This window comes from Rhineura floridana, chromosome 15 (genome assembly GCF_030035675.1).
Source record: "Rhineura floridana isolate rRhiFlo1 chromosome 15, rRhiFlo1.hap2, whole genome shotgun sequence".
NCBI classification, from domain to species: domain Eukaryota; kingdom Metazoa; phylum Chordata; class Lepidosauria; order Squamata; family Rhineuridae; genus Rhineura; species Rhineura floridana.
In genome coordinates, this window is record NC_084494.1 from 34,749,682 (window position 1) to 34,766,670 (window position 16,989).

The 16,989-nt window shown below is 47.1% G+C and overlaps 1 protein-coding gene across 12 annotated transcripts in view; it reads right to left on the minus strand.

Moving 5' to 3' along the window:
- RINL (Ras and Rab interactor like) overlaps window positions 1-16,989 on the minus strand; it is a 33,825-nt gene that overhangs the window by 2,387 nt on the left and 14,449 nt on the right. For 7 of the 12 annotated variants that reach the window (XM_061597634.1, XM_061597632.1, XM_061597633.1 and 4 more), the window contains 8 exons: window positions 16,458-16,569; window positions 10,302-10,374; window positions 9,738-9,826; window positions 8,896-9,270; window positions 7,174-7,839; window positions 2,008-2,322; window positions 927-1,055; window positions 90-256 (listed from right to left, as the gene is read on the minus strand). In XM_061597634.1, coding sequence (XP_061453618.1) covers window positions 90-256; window positions 927-1,055; window positions 2,008-2,322; window positions 7,174-7,839; window positions 8,896-9,270; window positions 9,738-9,826; window positions 10,302-10,374; window positions 16,458-16,569 — 1,926 coding nt within the window. Of the gene's footprint in view, window positions 1-89; window positions 257-926; window positions 1,056-2,007; window positions 2,323-7,173; window positions 7,840-8,895; window positions 9,271-9,737; window positions 9,827-10,301; window positions 10,375-11,318; window positions 11,427-13,109; window positions 13,300-14,045; window positions 14,071-14,474; window positions 14,671-16,457; window positions 16,570-16,989 lie in introns of those variants that run through there. The other 5 variants (XM_061597641.1, XM_061597642.1, XM_061597643.1 and 2 more) reach the window with 5 other exon arrangements.

The following is a 16,989-nucleotide window of genomic DNA, read 5'->3' on the forward strand; positions in this document are numbered from 1 at the left end:
AAGAGGAACCAGAAGCCCTAGCTCCCACAATCCCTTGCTCTCATTTCCCCCCCTCACCCTGGCACTCCTTTCACAGATTTCAGCATTACCTGTGAATGACGCCGGTTAGCTTGGTGGGGGTGGATGGTCCGTCGCCGATGCCACTGGTGGATGGAACGCTGGGCCTCAATACTGATTTGCCGCGACACCATGGCAGCTGGCTGGAAGTTCTCAATGTGGTAAAGGGCCCCAAACCAGGTAGTGAGGTAATAACCGCCTATAGCATGAGAGGAAGAGAGAACAGATACCAACATCAACATGGGGAGTGCAAGCTCAGGAATACTTTGGGTAATGTCAGATCAGAGGCCTGAGGCCCGTACACAAGCCTGGTTTAATCACAAAGCAACATTTTGCCTACTGCTGTTAGTCTCTTGTTAACCTAAGCACCAGATGGTCACTCCGATAGCCAGAATTATTCTTCAAGCAAACATAAAAACAGTAATCCCATACCTGCTGACAAAGAAATAAGCATTTGATGCACTTCAGTGCACATCTGTGCCGTTCAATTAACCCCAATGCTCGCAATCCAGAAGCAGAGTGCAATATCAAAATATTTAACCCTTTAATCAAAGTTTGCATTTGGGTTCCTCTGTTCTAGGGCGGGGAAACCAGTAGCTTGCCAGATGCTGCTGGACTATAACTCCCATCATCCCTGACCAATAGCCATGCTGGCTGGGGCTGATGGAAGCTGGAGTCCAACAGGTTCCGCACTCGGACTGTAGACCTTGTACTTAAGGCAGTAACTTCTGGGGTCTCCTAGAGACACGAACCTTAAGCTTTAGCAGGACATCCAAATCCCAGCAAAAATCCAGATAATTGCAGGATACCCAACAGAGGAAGCAAAGCCTGGGAAATAGATCCAAATTTGATATAAATTTTTAGGTTACCTTCACCCTGCAGCTGACTGGGATCCATCAGTTCCATCATATACTCCACGTCCAATTGCACCGACACCACATCGGACTTCACCAGCATGTAGATCAACACTGGCAGGAAATCGTCAGCCCCAAAAGGCTCTTCAAAAAATAGAAAGTGAACGAGCATTATCAGAGCTGGCCCTATTATTAGGCATTCTGCATGGGGTGGAGAAAGTGGACAGAGAAAAGTTCATCTTCCTCTCTCGTAATGCTAGAACTCTGGGATATTTGGTGAAGCTGAATGTTAGAAAATTCAGGACAAACAAATGAAAATAACTTCCTTGCTTAGGGTTGGGGAAGAAATTCAATGAAGTCCGCATTTAAAGGCGAACCTACCAAATTTGGACTTTCCAAGACGTGAAACACAGCCAATATGCAAGACATAGCCATCCTTCAAAATTTGCACTTCTCTGAATTTTGCAATGCAGTTCTTCTGGCAAGTACTAAGTGCAAAAATCACAATGCTAGGGGAAAGTGTACAAAAATGCATATACTGCTGAAAATTATATACAAAATTGCATTATTTAAGGGAAAATTGTTTTGCAAAAATGTGTATGTTAGATCAAATTACATTTAAATCGCAAACTGATGGGGAAACATGGAAAGCTGAAATAAAGACTAGAAAAATGAGACAGTGAAAGGAACTGAAACTGACAGATTTGCTTATCCCTACTCCAGATGTTATCTATTTGTTTGTTAGTTACATTTATACCCTGCCTTTCTTTCACCATGGAACCGAAGGCGGCATACATGTGGTTCCCAGGCAGTCTCCCGTCCAGGCGCTGACCAGACCCAGACCTCCTTAGCTTCACCAGGGCAATGGCCTCATGTGCCTTCAGACCATAGCGTGGGACTAGCCCAGATGTTGCTGGACTCCGCCTCCCATGAGCATGAAACTAGCAGCAATTTCATTTCTGCATTTGCTGCAGGTTCATTCCAGACATGGGATGAAAAAGCAAACATCAGCAATTTCTGCTGCTGCCTCAGTTTTTGTCAGAATTTGCCAATATCTGTACTGTTGAGGCGTATTGCTGCTGCCAAGCCTCCCTACCTGTCCTGCCAGCGGTCTGGTTCATGGCTTCGTAGAGCATCGTGCAGACTTGGAGCATCTGCGTCGCCTTCTTCTTGGGCGAGTAAGCCTGGTGCATCAGACTCAGCTTGGACTGGATACGCTCCAGGCCGGACCCGTCGGGCACTCTGGCTGTGACGCCTAGCTCGGCCAGGCTCTGCCGCCTCATGGTGGCCTGGTGCTCACGCAGCTTCTCCAGAGTCCCGTCGCGGGTGTGGAAGTCCAGCAGCTGGGCGTAGGTGGAGTCCCGGAGCGGCTTAAGCATGCATTTGTACAGCACAGCTTCCACCACGGAACCTAGTAGAAATGGGAGAGACAAACTGAAGCTCTGGATCATATAGACCAGGTCAGACCAGTGGTGTAGTGGAAGGAGAACACAGGGGAGCACAGCTCTGGGACTTTTTTCAGAGCAGGGGCAAGCATGTCACTCTCTTTGCTCCAGCAAGCGGATGAGGAGATAACGATGCTTTCATGATATTTACGTCGCCTAGAGTGGCCGTTTATTCGGCCAGATAGGCGACTCAAAAATAAAATTTTATTTCTATTATTATTATTCAAGTCTGTGGCAAGTTTAGCATACAGGAAGTCAGAGGATGAGGACAAGAATCAAGCAGAGACTAGACCCACCTTCTCTTTTCTTTGATGGGGATCCTACTTCACACTAGCGGTCTAAAAGCTGGCACTTCTTTGTCAAGGTTGCTGGCGCTTCTAACCAAAAGCTAAAGGTTGCATTTCAACTGGCTGAAGACCTTTTGTTCAAAGCTCAAAGTGTTTTACAAGTTAAAGCTATCCAGCCAGAAGTAAGCACCACTCAGGTCAATAGAGCATACGCCAAGGAAACTATGAGTAGGATTGCACTCATGCAGATCCTAATAAACTGGATTTTATGCTGTGTGCTGCAGCTCTTTGGCTTGTGTTTAATAACGGATTGATACCCCCAAGGGTGCTCCGGCACTTCAAACATTTACCACTAGGCCACCGGCTGAGGCTTTTAGTCTGTCCAACCCAGTGCTGCCTACTCTGACTGGCAGCAGCTCTCCAGGGTTTCAGGCAGAGGCCTTTCCCTCCCATCACCTGCTAGCTGTTTGTTGGAAAGGGATCTGTCAGGAATTGAACTCGGGACATCCTCTGTTCAAAGCATGTGTTCAGCCACTGAGCTATGGGACCAAAGGTTTCCTGGGGCAACCAACATTCCAACTGTGAGTGTAAAAAAAACAAGACGTTGGATCCATCATTTCAGGCCTTGCTGCTTGGGAAGGGGTGTAGCTCAGTGGCAGAGCATCTGCCTTGCATGCAGAAGGTGCCAGGTTCAACCCACGGCAGCATCTCCAAGTAGCGCTGGGAATGCCCTCACTCTGAACCCTTGGAGAGCTGCTGCCAGTCTGTGTGGGTAATACTGAGTGAGATGGACCAATGGTCTAGCTCAGCATAAGCTTCCCATAAATACAAGCACTTACAACAAGGCTCCTGTGTGCCAACTCCTGCTCTGGAACAAGCCGCACTGTGTGCTCTCAATGAGATGTTTATGTAAATACTTTAAATTCTACATTATGTTATTATATCAGGTGTCAAAATGCCAGGGCATCGACAGAAGCTGAATTCAGCTCCCTGGGAAACTGATGCAAGCCAAGCTCATTTGCAAATACCCACTTACAGCACAACTCTGGTGCAAAATGCGGCGGCGAGACTGCTCACTGGGACAAGGTGTTGCCAACGTGTCACCCTGCTGGTGAAAGAATTGCACTGGCTACCTATTAGCTACCGAGCTAAGTTTAAGGTTTTGGTTTTGGTGTGCAAAGCCCTATGCAGCTTGGGACCAGGATAGCTGAAAGACCATCTTACCCCTTATATACCCAGTCAGTCGCTGCGCTCTGCAGGTGAGGGCCTCCTGCAGATACCATCTCATCAGGAGGTTCGTTCTGCACAACATAGGAACTGGACCTTTAGTGTTGGGGCACCGACACTTCCCCTTAAATATTAGGCAGGCCCCATCTCTGTTATCTTTTTGGTGCCTACTGACGACCTTCCTCTTTCAACAAGCTTTTTAAGTTGAGACCTTATCCCAGCCTGCGTCTGTGTTGGAATTGCTTTCTAAGATGTTTTGAAAGCTTCTTTTTTTAAAAAAGATGTTTTTAAAGCTTTTTCTTACAAAATGTTTTGTTGTAAAAGATTTTAAAGTCTGTTTTTATTATGTTTTAGTGTTTTTAGTGCTTTTGTTTGCCACCCTGGGCTCCTATTGGGAGGAAGGGCGGGATATAAATCAAACAAATAAATAACCCTATGCATGTCTACTCGGAAGTATCCCTCACTAAGTTCTATGGGACTTACTCACAGGTAAGTGTCTAAAGAATAGAAGACTTTGCTAGTTGAGGGAGATGCCATCGAACTAGGCATTTCCCTGAAGTCACGCCTTTGACCACTGGAAATAAATCTCATTCAACCAACTTGCCTGCTTCCAGGAGAGATCAGTGGGTAAATGAAATGCTTAAATATGCCCTGACAGTCCTGTCAGAAAACATCATTTGAAACTATCCAATGTTATTTCTAGGGCTTTTTTTGTGACAGTACTCACTGGCACGGAGTACCAGCATGTCTTTTTATAGGGCGCCATTTTGTGCTGGCACATATGCCACTTTTGTAACTATATTGGTATTAGCATCCCATTTTTTTTTACCAAAAAAAGCATGCTTTTTCCAACTCCATAAGGAAACGTGTGGAGGAGAGTCTGCCTGGGAGTCCAGAGTCTGCGTTCAAATCCCCACTCGTGCCTCCTGGGTGTCAAGGGCCAGCTAAAGATCAACCCACAGGGAGTGGCTCAGGGGTTACGTGCCCTGCCACCTGTGTAGCCGTGGGCTAGCTGCATAGTTCCAAGGAGCCCCATTGCCCCCCAGCTGGCAGTTGTGGACAAAGTAGGGGCTGGCTTGTGCAGCTGTGGCAAGCTGGGGAGGACTAACCTCAGAGGGAGGCCATGGGAAACCCCCTCTGAATACCGCTTACCATGGACACCCTATTCATAGGGTCGCCATAAGTCGGGATCGACTTGAAGGCAGTCCATTTCCAACGACATGAAACTTGCTAGTCCACCTCCATAAAGGCTAGAAACTTGCTGCTGCTATTTTTCTTAAGTGAGAATTACAAGTCTCAGGAATCCAAGCACGGTTCCATGGTCTGTTTCAACATCTCAAAGGTGGATAAAAACCCAGTAAACAAATGAGCCCAGTGAATCCGAACTCTGCTTGGGTTTCTTCCGTGTTAAGGAAGAGATTGTGGTTTCTATTTACACACACTTGGCTTCTACCCCTTCCTCTGCTGCGTACGGTGGAGCCTGCTTCAGAGCCGCAGCCACAGAGAAGCCGCCAGTTCCCTAAGCACACTGCTCTGGGCCTACGTATGAGCGGATGACGATGTCGCAGGCTGGCCACAGCCCAGAGTAGAAACCTTAGAGGTATTTTCAGCTCCTCAGAGATATGGCGAGAGATATTGATAAGCAGTTTACAGAAAAGCAGACTTGATGGTGTGACAGTTTCCTTTGTGGGCTAGACGGAGCTGGAATTCTAGTTTGCTTTCCCCTACCCCCACTTGCAACTAGGGAAGAGGGAGAAATTAAATTGAGTTTCTATTTACATTCACACTTCCCAAAACAATAAGGGAACCAAAACACAGCTATCCTTCAAAATTCACACATCTGAATTTTGTGATGCAGTCGGGTTTAGTCGTCCAGGTCTCGAGGGGGGAGTCTTAGACCCTGTACTTTTTGTGAGCAGGGTCCTGTAGATCCCCTATGTCTCCAGCATCCTATGAGGCAATCAGCATGAAAGAGTAGCATGTTAGCCACTGAGAAGAGCCTTCAAATGTGCTTCCTTCTCCTTTCCTGCTGATTGGAGCCAATCAGACTGAAAGGAGGTGAGTCAGCCACTGAGAAGACTCTTCTCAATAGCTAACACTCTCCCCTTTCATACTTTTTGGCTCCTAGGGACATCTGTTATTGTGGGAGAAGGAATTAACAAAGATCTCATTCTCAACCCAGCAGCCAAGAAAAGAAAAGGACGGGCAGGGGCTTTGCTGTGACTATCATGAAGGGATCCTGCACTTCTGAATTTGCCACTACAGTACTGGATGAAGTTATCCAGCCAAACAATGTTTACAAAAATGCATATATTAGAGGAAAGTGTGCAAAAAAATGAATATATCCATGAAAATAACATACAAAATGCATTATATTAGGAAAATTTGCCTGCAAAAATGAGTACATTGTCAGAACTGCACACTGCTCATTAGGAGAAATTTGCACTGAAATGATTGAGAATTTTCATGAGGATTCTTTTAAAAAAAGAAATTAAAAAATTCCTGTAGAAATGTGGGGAACTGAATGCAAGACTGGAAAAATGAAAAATTGAGAGAACCAACATTGTCAGATGCTTCCATCCCCAGTTGCAACCTTGGCCCAAGGGAGGCTGGTCACCAGGACAGGGTGGAACAGAGCTAGCTAGGGCTGGAGGGAGTTGTAGTCCAACAACATCTGAAGGGCACCAGCTTTGTTGAAGGCTGTTGGGGCTTCACTGACTTAGAACACAGGTGGACTGGAAATCAGTGCTGGAAATCAGTTCCCCCTCTATGTTGCCTAGCACCCACCAATAGATGGGACTGTGGCCAGCCCTCCAAAAGGCCTAGCAACATCCACAGAGCAGGAAGGGGGAGCTACACTGCATTGCCTAGCAACCCAGAAGAGCCTGGTCCCCCTGAAGTCTGCTCCAGGGGTAGCCAATGTGGTGGCCTCCAGGTGCGACTGGACTACAGCTCCCATGATCCTTGTGACCACTGGCCATGATGGCTGGGGCTGATGGGAGCTGTAGCGCAACAATGCTTGGAGAGCACCACATTGGCTACCTCTGGTCTACTCAGTCACCACAAGAGACCAGAGCGTCTGTGTTGCCTAGCAACTACAGCTATTCAAAATGGATGACTCTCAAGGCCCTCCTCACACCCGAGCCCAGCTCCAAGTATGCTCCACTCCACATCCTGCACCTGTACTGGAACTGCCCGAGGTGTTTTTTATAAGACATGCTTTATTACTTGTACGTGTGCCACCTTGGGCACCTTTGGGAGGGACGGCGGGATATAAATTTAATAAATAACAACAAACAATACCCAGGTCCACCTCCTCTGCTTCGCTCTGTTCGCAGACCATGCGTAGCTCTGAGCTCTCGCACAGATAGCCCTTGAGGTTGCTGATCATCTGCCGGATTTCCTGTAGCATGTCGGTGCTGGTGGGGTGCCGCGTCCCAGCGCCACGCAGGATGTGCCCCACAAAGCTTTGCACCAGACCTCCGACATAGGAGGCCGGATCCTGGGCCAGCTCTTGCACCCGCTTGGATACTCTGTGTTCGGCTGAAAGGAAGCCACTGAGAGTGCTGCCCACGGCGGAGAGGCGTTGAAACACCTTATAGGTCAAGATGGAGGAGGAGCGGCGGTGCTTTTTGGGAGGAGCGGCAGTGGCGAGAGGGAGCCCGTTGCCTTCGTCTTCCACGCTGCTGACAGAAAGCGAATCTAGCTCAGGAATGGGAGGCAGCGACACGGTCTCGCTCACCAGTGATGGTTCGGAACTGGACTTTTGCAGAGGCCAGCATGGAGGGGACGTTGCTGCCATCCCTTCAATCCAGGAAACCCGGTGGGGGGACTTCATCTCTTTCTGGAGGGGATCAGGGGACAGAGGCACCTCCTCAGAGGCCGTTTCGGAACTGCTCCAGGCAAGGCTGTCAGGAAGGAGCTTCTGTCGCTCAGTGGCAGAGCAGGGCACAGCATCACCTGGGGGGGCTGGCAGCAGAGAAAAAAGGCATACTGGGTAAAATGTGGCAACGTGACCCTTTCATTACAGTACAGTATTGTTCAGTGTGCATTGCAAACTCTGCCTCACGTATCAGTCCAGGAGGCAGACATTTTCAGTGTTCAAATTTTGCAGCCAGAGCCAAATTTCTGTGCTTATGTATGGTGACGGCAGAATACGTACAGACCTCAGCACACTTCAGATTCCTGGAGCAGAGAAGCGCCACACACGTATCTGAAGTAAGGGAGGTGGGCTGCCAGTTTAAAAGGCTTCTCTCAGTAGGGTTAAGCCCCAGTTCCTCTCCATTTTTTAAATAAAGCACATGATACTGGCTTACAACATCCTCGGTTGCTAACTTTAGTGGTGGCTGGTGGCGCCATGTCAGTGGGGTAATGGAATCCGCTCCAAGTTTTAATCTGAACTTTCAAGCTGTCCTATGTGCTTTCAAAACCTTGGACAGCACCTTGAAAGTTCAGACTAAAACCCAGAGCGGATTCCACTGCCCCACTGACATGGAGCCACCAGCCACCACTGGCTAACATCATAGGAAGATAGGAAGCCACCTTATATACTGAGTCAGACCAGTAGTGCATCTAGTTTAGTATTGTCCACATCAACTGGCAGCCACTCTCCAGGGTTTTAGACATGGTTCTCTCCCAGCCCTGCACCTGGAGTGCCGCTGAGGGTTGAACCCAAGACCTTTTGCACGCAAAGCATTCTGCCACTGAGCTATGACCCTTCTCCTAAATAATTTGGAACACAGGGAGCCAGACTATTGGTCCATCTACTTCAGTATTGTCCACACTGACTCCAAGGTTTCAGGCAGCAGTCTTCCCCAGCCCTACTTGGAGATGCCAGGGATTGAACCTGGGACCTTCTGCACACAAGGCAGACGCTCTATCACTACACTACAGCCCTTCCCTGCAGATCAAGAGCAGCAGCTCTCTGCCTCCTGGAAAAGGCCGTTCTTCCAGCACAGCAGAACCAGACGCAGGATTTTCACGCCATTAACATGGTCGCTGGCTTCACTAGCAGTGGTTCCATACCTTTCTCCATCTCCTCCTCCTCCTCCTCCTCTAGAGAGTCCTGACGATCCAAACACTCCTGGGCTCCTTGTTTCCTGCATGCTGCTTCTGTTGAGCCAGACTTTTGGAGGCTCCCCAGATCATTTGAGAGCCGCAAAGTCTCCCTCCTGGTGCTCGAGCGGCACAAGCTTGAAGCAAGGTCAAGCCAGCCGGCATCGCTGTGCATTGAGAGGAACAGCGGGTTGATGATGCACAGGGCTCTGTCCTCAGATGTCACCCTGATGGAGCAGGCCATCTGTCTGGATTCAGGGGGGTCTCCGTCCAGCCCCACGGACCCTTCTTCCACTTCAGGCAATGTCAGCCCATTGCCAGGTTTAAAGGGCATTGTCCAGAACTCTGTCGATGAAACAAGAAGGAAATGCTAAGACTGCCTTCTTTTTGCAGGTGGTTTCCCCATCCCGTTAATTAACAGCTGTCCAACAGGCAAGGATTCAAACAAGTGCAGCTTCCCAGCTTGGGCATACAAAGGTGGGAAGAACTGGGCCATCCAGATTTCTGCCTTTCATGTGGCTAGTTAAGAAGGCACGGGACTCGCCCCCTCCCCTAAAGGGGTGTTGGTTAAACAAGGAGAGTGGGAGCTAATGGTACCACAAAAAAAATATAGAGCCAGCCTTGGAGAGGTTCATGTTTTGTAACATTTGCTGGGAGCAACTGAAGCGCAGAAAACAAGACAGTGCAAACTTCGGGGGACCCAACATATCCCACAATGCCAAACAGGAATTTTGGCTTTGACAAAGAGCAAGCCAACCATGCAGGAAACCTCCCTCCCTCTTTCCCTCCCTCTGCCTGCTAGTCTCACTCACTCATGCCCAATGCAGCGACTGCATCTAATTCAGGCTTCTTTGGAAGTCGAATGGCATCTGGGATCCTCAGCAGGCAGGGCAGGATATCCCTGGAAGAGAAGGCCAGGCCAGCACATTCACAAAAAAGGTATTTAAAGGAAGCCGCAAGGATCACAGGCAATGGGCCAAAGTCCTCTCCTTATACCAAGGCACCCACATTGGAATTTAGGAAGCTGCTTTATATACCGAGGTTAGCCGTATCCATGCATAGTCTCATCCTCCATGTTCCATACTTTGAGAATGAGCCCGCTATCTAGCTGTTAGGACCTGATGTGCTAAGAGCAGTTTGGAGAAGCGAATAGGGAGCCAAACAAATAAAATAAGATCAAGGCTTGCAGTCTCCAACTCCAGAAACTAGGGACGAGAGCAGAAATGGGAGTCGTCATTAAGGATGTGCAATGGGTCCTGCTCCCCTTTGCCTCCTGAAAAGTCACACAGTGACAGATACAAATGGAAGAAAGAGACAGATTCAACGCATGCACACACCAGGTGCTCCTAGCCCAGCAACCTCTCCCTGGCACTCACCTGCTCACAAGGTGGAAGCTGACCAGTTCCAACAGGTCTCTGAAATGCAGCAGGGAACCCTCAAAATAAACAGCTGTGGGAGAGAAAGAGAGAGATAAGGAGAAGGCAATCCTCCCCACTTTTGTTTGGACATAGAAGCTATTTTGGGGCATGCAGTATTTCATTTGCTGAAAAGGTGCAGGAAGCGTGTATTAGTTTTAAGACAACCTGTGGTACCAGTGGTCAGTTCCTAAAGCAAAGATGTACCAGGGCTCAACCCTGCTCAACAGTCCTGGCTGTCTTTACAAGTAGCGCTTCCCATAACCCTAGGTGCTGGATGCAGAATGGAGTTACTCAGCAGTGAGAAAACTATACTCTGCACATGCCCAGAAGCACAACACTTCATCTGCCTCTGGACTGATCCTAAGTGCAGGGGCTCAGTGCCAGCTCAAATTAAGCTATGTAGCATCCATCCAGGGATACCCAAAGGCAAGAGAAGACATCTAAGAGGAAAGCCAAGGATGGAGTCCACGAGTCCAGGCTTCTAGTCCTCTTTGTTACAAAAGCATCAGATGTCACTACCTCTTAGAATTAGCAGGGGAATGCAGAAACTCAGTGTCCTCTGCATTGTGAAGTGCTAAATCTGCTCCTCCGCAACATAATAATATTATGGATCTGTAAAGTGCTTAAGATCTACTAAGCATGTTGCAGTTTGCAAGACAATAAATGAGACTCAGAGGAGGAAAGAGGATCAGCAAAGGAGATCGGCCTATGAAATGCACATTAAAAGCACAATTCACAAAAATACATTGCTCGAGAAAATAAAAGAGAAAAATGATACTTTTAAATCAGAAAACTAATCTTTTTATTTAGATATTGAAAGCAGCAAGGTTTTCTTCCTCTGGGGCTGATTCACAGCATCCACTTCTTGCATCTGCCCCCCAATTGCATCCAAACCACAAAGCAACAAAATTTAAGTGCCAAACTGGGCTCCTTTTGTGCCAGTTGGGACAGTGCACTTAAGCTGTGGAGCCTCACCAATGGGCCATGCTCTCTCTCTCAAGATCCCTTGTCTGTCCTCCCATTAACACATGACTGCAGATCAAAGCATGCCTTTCCGAGAACAGGGCCTGTGCCTTGGGTTGCGGGGCGGGATCTGTGGCTAGGACAGCTAGTTGCATCCTCTCTCTAGCTTGAATTATTTGGTGGTGGTAATAACAGGAAGGAAGAACATAGAGCTCAGTAACAAAAAACACGTGATTTGCATGCAGAAGAACCTGGGACAACTCCTGGCATTTCCAGTTAAAAACAGATCTTGGGTAGAAGAGAGGATAACAGTTTATGGAGAGTTGCTGCTGGTCAGAGGAGACTGTAGTGAGCTAGATCACAGACTAAGGGTCTGGCTCAGCATAAGACAGATTCACATTATTGCACAATCACAATCTGTACCGTTCGTTTAAAGCACTATACCACTTTAAATAGTCATGGCTTCCCCCAAAGAATCCTGGGAAGTGTAGTTTGTTCAGGGTCTAAGAGTTGTTAGGAGACCCTTATTTCCCTCACAGAGATACAGTTCTCAGAGTGATTTCACAATAATTCCCTCTTCCCACGAAACTCTGGGAATTGTAGCTCTGTGAGAGTGATAGGAGGAAGTCTCCTAACAACTCTCATCACCCATCACAAACTACACTTCCCCGGATACTTTGGGGCAAGCCGTGACTGCTTAAAGTGGTATCGTAGTGCTCTAAATGTCTAGTGCGGATGTAGCTATAGCCTTGGAAGAGATCACAAAGTCATCTAGCCCAAACCCCTGCTAAAGCAGGGAACCTATTACTACACCATCCCTGATATACAGCCACTAGCTCTGTGGTGGGCGCTTGTAGAGGAGAACTACTGGGGATCATCTTAACGGCCCTGGCAAGGTGGCCAAGTATCTCCTATGTTAAGGAAGCCTTAGGGTGTAAAGAGTCTGGTTTCGCTAATAAAGATGGTTCTGTGGCACGGAATTGTGGGGGAAACATCTTGTCTGAATGAGGGCCTCTAGCTGGCCTTGAGACTGTCAGTTCTCACAGCTGCATCTAGTTAATTAAGAAGTCAGTGAGAACACCTGCTTATCAGCTTATCATGGACCTGAGAAGGTTAGAGAAACTGCATGACTGTTAGGTGAGAAAGCTCTAGAAGGTTTCATCATTTGGAAGCCCTCTGATTAGCTAATTAATTTCTGGCTGTTGCTGGGCTTTTTCTCATAAGAGTTGAGTTGAGTTGAGAGTTTGGCCTATTGCTCAAGTTCTGGGCGTGATACTAACGCTTAAGGTTCAATGCTTATTGCCATTCCTCAATGTTACCCGATATTGAGGTTCCATCTTCCTAATGCTCTCCAGGTCATACATCTCTAGGGGAGATGTGGAACCATGAAGTTACTTTGCCTGTCTTCCTATAATTTGCGAGTATAGAATAGGCTAGACAGATTTGTTATTTTGTCCTATGATTGAACTCTGTACTTTTTGTATTTTACCTAACCTTTGGGGTGCTTGATTTAAGGAATTATTTTGCTGCTATATTTTTACACATGATTTTATTTTAATAAAGATTACTTTGTATTTACCAGTGTGTGTTCATTGCAGGGGAATTTTTATTTTGAATCCAGCACCTTGGCGATTTAGCCACAAGCTACCGTATAATTGGAATTTTTGCCTTGGGCTCCAAGACAAGGAGTGCAGTTTGGCTCTTGTATTTGGAATCTTTGGAAGATCTGTTTTCTGGCACTTTGGATTTCCCCATGGCCCAGCACAGGTGACCAGATTTAAGAGGTGGTAGCAATCTACTTACCTTATAGAGTTGAGGCTTGGCTTAATTCAGCCCTGGTAAGAGAACACGTTGTGCCTGGCCAGAATCAATTGCCCTGGAGTTTGGAGTTGAGTTGACCCTGGGAGTTCTTTACATAGGGAACTGACTATCTCCTTGGAGATCTGATGCCAAAACAGAGGGCTTTGTTGGAGTATTTAAGGTAGGTGTGGGGAACTGCATTTTTCTGCAGACTAGATTATTATTTCAACAGCCCTCGTGGAGGACCACATTTAACAGGTGAGCAGAGCCACCCACCACAGCCTGGGATAAGGTCTCAACTTAAAAGGCTTGCATCCATGTGGACAATCAGCTGATTGGGAGTGCCTGCAAACCGCCTACAGTCCCACACCTGACATTACTTGGCCAAAACAGCCTCGTGAGCCAAATGGGGAGGACTGGCAGGCCTAATTATGCCCTTAGGCTGGAGGTTCCCCGCCACAGGTTTAAGCTGTGCCTCCACCTACGCTCAACCTGTAGTATTTGTTGTTATTGTTATGTGCCTTCAATTAGATTAAGACTTATGGCAACCCTATGAATCAGCAACCTCCAATAGCATCTTCTATTTCTATACAATAACCATGGTAATAGTTCTCTTTGTCCCTAGGTACTAGTCGCTGTATTGTTGCATTTAGGGTTCTAACCATGTTTCTGTCTCCTTTTGCTTTTCTTCTCTCTTGAACCATTTTAAGAGTTTCTTCAGTCATCCGTTGAGGTCTTTCTTTTTAACTAGAGGTATTGTCTTTTTGCATTTTTCCCTGATAATGTCTCTGACTTCACTCCAAATACTACCCCTGCCTTAAAAAATGCCAATCAGCCTCCAGGGACTCTCTTCTAAAGTACAGTACGCACCTAGAAGATTGGGGTGAACGAACAATATCCTGATCAGGAGCTTCCATAACTCATTGGTACAGCACTTACCTGGTATATACAAGGTCTTAAGTTCAGCTCCCGGATTGTCTAGTTGACAAAAGGATCTCAGGCAGCCAGCTGGAGACTTTGCCTAAGGCCTCAGAGCCTTGCTCTCCAGAGAAGATAGCACTGAGCTAGAGGAATCCCTCTTCATGCAGAGTGAGAGTTAGCTTCCTGATGGTCTAGCTCAGTGTAAGGTGATTTTTACGTATGTGCCGCACACTACCCCCTTCTAGGGAGCACCCTCCTAATAAGAAAGTCCTCCCCCCCATTATTTCCTCCAAGCTACCTGGGAGGCTCTCTCTTATCCCAGCCTATTTCACAGGGTTGTTGTGAGAATGAAGGGCCAGAAGGATCCACACACTCTGGGCCCAAGCTCCTTGGAAGCAAGGTGGGACAAAAAATGCCATCCACCACACATAAGTAAGAGCTCCTCACCTGTTGCTGAGTCCAGAAAGTGGGGAGGCAAAGCGTCACAGGAGGCAGTTGATAAGAGGCAGCTTGGCCAGAGCGAAGGGCATTAAAGGGTTAATCCCTGGCCCCTGCAGACAGCCCCACCTCTCACAGGGAGAGCCACGCAATCTGAAAGGGGCTGCTCTGCTGCAGCTCTCCAAACCTCTTCCCCTTTTAAGTTCAAGGAAATCATGTTGCAAAAACCACCAAGGATGAGTGATGGGTAAGGCCTTTTTAAAAAGGGGAGGGAGTGGTGCTTAGAGGATAGACCAGAGAGGTGGGGGAAAGTTCCAGGTAAGGAAAACTGGCACTGGTGTGCAAGGAAGAGGGGAGCAGTGGTTCAAAAGCAAGGAGAACTCTGGGATACAGGACTTAGGAACAGGGGAGGCTTCCTTCTACTGAGTCAGACCACTGGTCCATCTAGTTCAGTATTGTCTGCACTGACTGGCAGTGGCTCTACGGGGTTTCAGGCAGGAATCTCTCCCATTCCTATCCTGGAGATGCTGGGGGCTGAACCTGAGATCTTCTGCATGTAAAGAAGATGCTCCACTAAAGAACGACAACCCTTCCATACAAATATGGCAGAAACTTCTGAGTAAACATGCACAGGATTAAGTCCCATAGGAACACAGGAGGCTGCCTTGCACCGGGGGCCCATGTAGCTCAGTACTGCCTACACGAGACATTCCCAAACTGTGGCCCACAGACCACCAGTGGCCTGTAAACTTCATTCATGTGGCCCGTGGCATGCCCACGTGAAATATTCATGTCAGTTTTTAATTGCATTTTGATTGCTTCTTTCATGTCTTGTTATTATTATTATTACTCCGCCCTTTTTCCAGAGCTGGAACTCAGGGCGGCTTACAAATAAAAACAAATACATATAATAAAAACATACAAAAACCTGCATTTAAAATTGAATTAAACTATATACAACATTAAAACATTTAAACATACACTTAAAATGATTCAAAAACCAGTTTAAAAATAGTGCAATTAAGGCAGTAAAACAATACCACACACTCCAATCAGCATGAAAGGCCAAGGACTCTTCTCAGTAGCTAACATGCTCCCTTTCACGACGATTGGCTTGCACTTAGAGACCTGGCGGGGACCCTGCTCCCAATAAAGTAATGGGTCTACGACCCCCCACAACTACTCTTCTGGGTCCAAGTAACGGAAGGCTGAAAGCAGAGGAAGCGGCCTTATACAGACCAATTGGTCCATGTGGGTTGCTACTGTCTGCACTGATGGGCAGCAGTTCTAGATTTTATACGGGGTCAGATTGAACAAGGGACCCACTGCACACAAAACATGGGCTTCCCCACTGAGCCACGGCCAATTCCCGTTGCTGAAAGGGGAATGAGGTCCATTAACTTGGGTGGTTAACAAATGAAGAATAGGCCTAGTGCATGGGCATCCACAGGGGCGGGGGAGATGTTGCCTTCCCCCTGGCTGGACCATAATCCCCAGCCTCAGGTTTCTTTAAAAAACAAAGAGAGAAAGTTTCTAGCATTTGTAGAACCTGACATATGAAACCAAATGTATAGGCACTATTCTTCTCTTTTTTTTGGCAAGAAGCTAGCCTGCATCCTCTCCCCCTTCCCGTTTCAGCATTTTCCTGAGGCAGGGGGCAAAGCGAAACGCATACAGTCTAGGGATGGCTATTAGCCACAATAATGCAGTAGAACCTCCGTGTACATGGGCAGTATACCCTGGATGCTAGCAACAAATGAATGTGTGAGTCTACCCCTGCTTCCCGTCTGACCATGGATATCTTCTTTCCATCATGGTGCAGGTTGCACCCTAGGCCTGTAGAAGGCCCTCAAAGCAGAATCGTAGTTGGGAGGGGCCTCTAAGGCCATCAAGTCCAACCCCCTGCTCAATGCACAAATCCAGATTAAAGCATACCAGACAGCTGGCTGCCCAGCTGCCTCTTGAAGGCCTCCAGTACCTGAACCATCTCACCTGAACTCTCTTCCTTCATAGGAAAACAGCAGACAGCGTCACTCCCGCTTTCCTGAGTCTGAAGGAAGAGCTCCCGGAAGCCTCCAGCTGCGTGTCTGGCGATAATAAATGTCTGGTCACAGGGAAAAGTGGGGGGGAGGGGACAGCATTTGAGAGAGAAAAGAGATATTTATTATTATTATTATTATTATTTCAACATTACAATCCATCAAGATTCAACCAGAACAAATCAATATTTTTTAAAAGGAAAAGTATTTTTTCTTCTTTCATTTTCTCCGTTTAGGAAGAACAAAAGAATACAGAAGTGGGGGACAGAAAGAAAAAAACAAGCAGACCTAAGCAAAATTAATTTACAAACCACCAATTACAATCAGGAGCAGATCAAACATAATTTTTGTACATAATCAAAAGAAAATCTTTTTCTTTTTTGCCTTATTCATTTAGTCACCGATTCATAGGGTTGCCATAAGTCCTAATCGACTTGAAGGCACATAACAATTCATTTAGTACAGTACAGGTGTGCCAATTTACC